Here is a 4431-nt window from a genome sequence, read left to right as displayed (position 1 = left end):
GTAGCGTTCAGATAGCTGCTCTGCTCTATGTTGGTACAGGGCATTGAAGATGATAGCAGTGGGTGGATTATATTCTTAAACTACCAAGTGTAAATGTGTGAACATTGGACAGAAAGCACTGACATGTAGAAAAAGTGCTTATGAATGTTATAGAATGTGCTTTGAGTGCTGTAAAAAAACATGACTATTTACCATTTAACACGTTTATTAGACACACAAATATTTTAGAAAAATGCCAAAAACGTGTTTAAAACTATAGACACTATTTTGACATTTTTGGGCAATTAACATGGTCCTTATTCACACAGTGTGACCATAGAAATATTTTCATGCAACCTCCTCTGGCCTTGATAACATTTGGTATTCTGGCATTGTTTTTATGCACTTTGACAGTTTCTTTTATTAGTTCCCATAGGTTAGCTGTCTGATTACCTTTGAATCCACTAAATTCCAGATTTGTTTAATAGTCCGGACTTTGACCTGGTTGGCCCATCAGTTCCAGCACTCCAGATTCCTTCTTCTGGGTCTCTGCACAGCTTTGAAGCCTGCTTGGGTCATTGTCTTATTGTTATATGAACCGACAACTGATCTGATCCTTCTGTGTCTAGTACTTAAAGCTTCAGTACATTTAATCAAACAGAATATTCAAACAAAAAGGCTATACTTTCTGTCCAAGAATGCAAGCAAATAACTGATTTGGCATCTGAATCAAAAAATGATCATGTGCTTCATTATTTACTCTGTAAATTCATGGATAATAATAATACTAATACTTATTATTATATTTTAGCATTAAAAAAATTCAGATGAAAGCACCTGTGCATACTGGTGGATTGACCATGACAGAAGCATAAAAGGGATTTCTTACCAATACTGTTAATGTGGGACAGCTGTGGCCTAAATACTACACTGGGGGGCAGACTAATACATCTATCAGGTACTGCACATGGCCAGGTTTACTCTGGGCTTAATGATGTACACTTAGATTCATTTCACATAGTCCTTTTCATAGAAAGTTAAGAACCCACTGCCACCGAGAAAAACTCACCTCTACCAGATTTGTTGCAGGTTTGTTGCTTGTTAATTTTCTGAAATAATCTACAGAGGGTTACTGCATGTGGGAAATAGTTCCAACTACATCTTGTCAACAAATGCAAAGCTGCATCAGATCCACCAAAATATCAGTAGCTCACAGATATGCTGAACGCTTTAACAACATCACCAGTAATGCACTAATGCTTCATTTAGGTTCATTAATATAAACACGCACAGGTGACTCTTTTTTGCATGGTGGCAGCTAATTGGTCAGTGCTGCTCCATACTCCTCCATAATCAATACCCCTCAGCAGAAAGGGATGCATGTAGATCACACTTCAGATTTTACAGTACATTTTAAGGCTTGCAATTCCACTCTGTAGACTGTTTTGAACCAAGGTTTTCAGTATTTAAAATCAATAAATCTCACAAAAAGATAAACAAAAAGACAAACATCACTCTCATACAGATCTATAGACTGGTGACAGATATTACACTAATGCACCTGAAGTATGTTTGTAGTGTGTTACCTTTGGCTTTGCTGTCTCCATCTGCTTTCTGTGAATCTGTCGTGTTGGGAGGGGCGGGCTTTGCAGCAAGGGGTATTGATGGGATTGGCTAAAATGAAGCAAACCATACAGATGGGAATGATTTATCAGACATGAGTGGACAGTGTTTGGAGGCGTGTTGTCTGTTGAACAGTGTGTCTGAACTGAAATGAGTGGAATAATCCAAACAGCTTTCTTTCTTTTCTTTTTTTTTTCTTTTTTTTAAAAGGACATCGGATGGACTGTGTTGCTAATTATGACATTAATAGTTACGGATCATAGGACGCAGCAGGAAAGAAGAATGACAAGTGCTTCAGTCACAGGCAAGAAAAACAGAGCATGAGGATAAAGAATCCTGAGAAATGTTTGAAAGCCAGCAACAATGAGGTGCTAAAAGGAATAGGTATGAATCAGTTTTTAAGGTTTTGGGGGTTTATTTGAGTGAAGTCGGGGGGGGGGGGGGGTGTCCCCTAAAAGGTGCAATAAGTCAAAGTAGTGTATGAGGGATGATGAAGGTCACATGAAGATACCTGAAGCTGTGAAGAAGACTGTGGGAGAACATGTGAAATGTGGTGGTATGTAAGGAGTGGAGGAGAGTGGGGGAAGCTGAGCTAGTGATAAAGACAGAGTGTGAAAGCTGTTGTGAAGAAGAGAGAGAGAGAGAGGCAAAGTTTCAGAAAAACAATAAACGCTATACTAATTATTCACTGAGCTTATGCATCGAGTTGTTTATCAGGAGCAGGCTGGGATTTACTCTTTCCACATTTGAGAAAATTATACTTGACACAAGCTGTGGCTTAAAATAGTGTCAGGTGAAGGTGAAAGTTCCGGCTTGGACTTACTGTGATGATAGCAACAAGTGTGTTCATTAAAATAAACATTAATGTAGGTATGGTCCTTCAGTGTCCACAGTAATATATAAGCCTCATGAGTGTCAGACTGAACAGAAGAGCTGACAAGCTAACATAAAAATAATCATTACAGATATGACTTGAATCACACATGGGGTGTCAACCAACAGAAACATACAGCACACTAAGATCATGTAATAATACTGTCCTAATATAATCCTATCATGGCCTGATGTTGTCAAGATATGACACAATATTTTCGCAATGTGATACTTTTAGGATCGAATATTGTGACAACATGATACTATCACAATAAGACATGATACTATTACAGTACAATACTGTCACAATATCAAGATGTGATATTATCACAGTAATATAAGGATTTGATGTCGTTACGATATGGTTACCAGAACAAAGTCAAATAACATAAGGATACAAAACTAAACCACTTAGAAACAATGCTGTCATGTCACAATAATATTATGACACACTGCCCTCAGTAATGCATGGTATTAATCAAACACTCATTCTGTGATGCTTGATACAAGGAAATCCACAATATCATGATTTCTATAACTGCAGGAAAAACGGGGGGAAAAAAAAAAAAACGTGTGGCAGCTCGATTTATGGCAAGGAGCTTTTGCCTGATGTCTGCCATTACTGTGGTGTAAATCGCACTTACATTTTCGTTCTTCTCCTCTTTGTCAGGGGTTTGCACTGAGTGACGTTTTTTGTAAGAAGCATCTTTGAAAATATCTCCGAAGCCGACTCCTTTGATCTTCTTGGGCTGGGCAATGCCTCCGTTCCCCGGAGTGGGCAATGGTGAGGTGGGTGTGCCAATGCTTTCCGCTCCATTTCCATCTGATTGAGACAGAGTTTGAGTTTACAGGGGTTCATTTTACTATTACTGTAGTACTTTATAAGACACCAGAAGAGTCTGTTTTCAGCCGCCAGTCAGTGCTGCAACTGTGATTTACTTCTTAAACAGGGTATTCCATCTCAAATCATAGTGGGGCTTCTGCTTGACCATCACAATAATAATACTTTTAAAGTGAAATTCTTAGTTACAAAGTCAAGGAAATGCTGTTTTCATTCAACTTTCATAGTGAATTAAGCACCTATGACAAGTGGTACCATAAAAACAAAAATATCCATCAATGGTCTAATCCAAAGCCAGGGAAGATTAAAATCAGTCTCAGCTGAGCATGATTCATTTAGGAAGTGTTCAGATTAAAACTGGTCCTGACCTCTTCTCTGTTCTCTGGTCACAAATCTAACAATTGCATGCAGTGTAGATCAGTCATAGCTAGCTGGATAGTCATTTGTTCGGCTTCATTGCTAACGTTATCACTAGCAAAGTCATATCCCGGTAGAAATGCTAGTTTATCAGCTTGCCAAATTACTTCAGCAGCTAACATGATCCATGTTACTAAATTCTGTACAATATGAAATGGTGTTGATAGTTGAGCTAAGCAGCTCTGTCAGTAATGCAAAGATTTACCTTTCACAGTGACAATCAACATAAAAGGTAGTCACCCAGCTAGCTGTGGTTTAGCTACACAACATATCTGGCTTTTATAGTTTCATAAAAAACGTGTTGACTCTGCTCTCATTGTCCTACAGTACACACACACACACACACACACACACACACACACACACACACACACACACACACAGACTGATAGAACTTTCCTCCAATACGCTCTCATATGAAATACTTGTTTACTACTGACTGCCATCAATCTGTGGATCCTAAATTGACTTTTTTTTAAAGAGCTTCTGTATCTCTCAGTCATAGAAGAACCAGGCAGAAGGCTTAAAAACATGCAGCTGTAGACTAAACAACTTAGCCTACTGGCTTGTTGAGGCTTGTTTCAGACGGACTGCATTCTAAACTGAACGGCTTCATTAACTGCACTTAATTCTACTAACAATGAAGTAATGACCTTTAACCCTTTAAGACCTACCATAGAACCAAGTCCGCCAGAGCT

General features: G+C 38.5%; 1 protein-coding gene across 2 annotated transcripts in view; it reads right to left on the bottom strand.

The window, feature by feature from the left end:
- Nucleotides 1-1286: 1286 nt before the first annotated feature.
- The window catches only part of LOC102313264 (CD2-associated protein), a gene marked incomplete in the record, with an annotated part of 55567 nt that continues 52422 nt past the window's right edge, over nt 1287-4431 (bottom strand). Inside the window, 2 exon segments of one of the 2 annotated variants that reach the window (XM_042216536.1) lie at nt 1287-1653; nt 3120-3298. In XM_042216536.1, the coding sequence (XP_042072470.1) occupies nt 1507-1653; nt 3120-3298 (326 nt within the window). 2 annotated transcript variants of the gene reach the window in all.

This window comes from Haplochromis burtoni, unplaced genomic scaffold (genome assembly GCF_018398535.1).
Source record: "Haplochromis burtoni strain Fernald_Lab_line unplaced genomic scaffold, NCSU_Asbu1 Contig_1100, whole genome shotgun sequence".
NCBI classification, from domain to species: domain Eukaryota; kingdom Metazoa; phylum Chordata; class Actinopteri; order Cichliformes; family Cichlidae; genus Haplochromis; species Haplochromis burtoni.
This window is presented reverse-complemented; position numbering and strand designations above follow the sequence as displayed.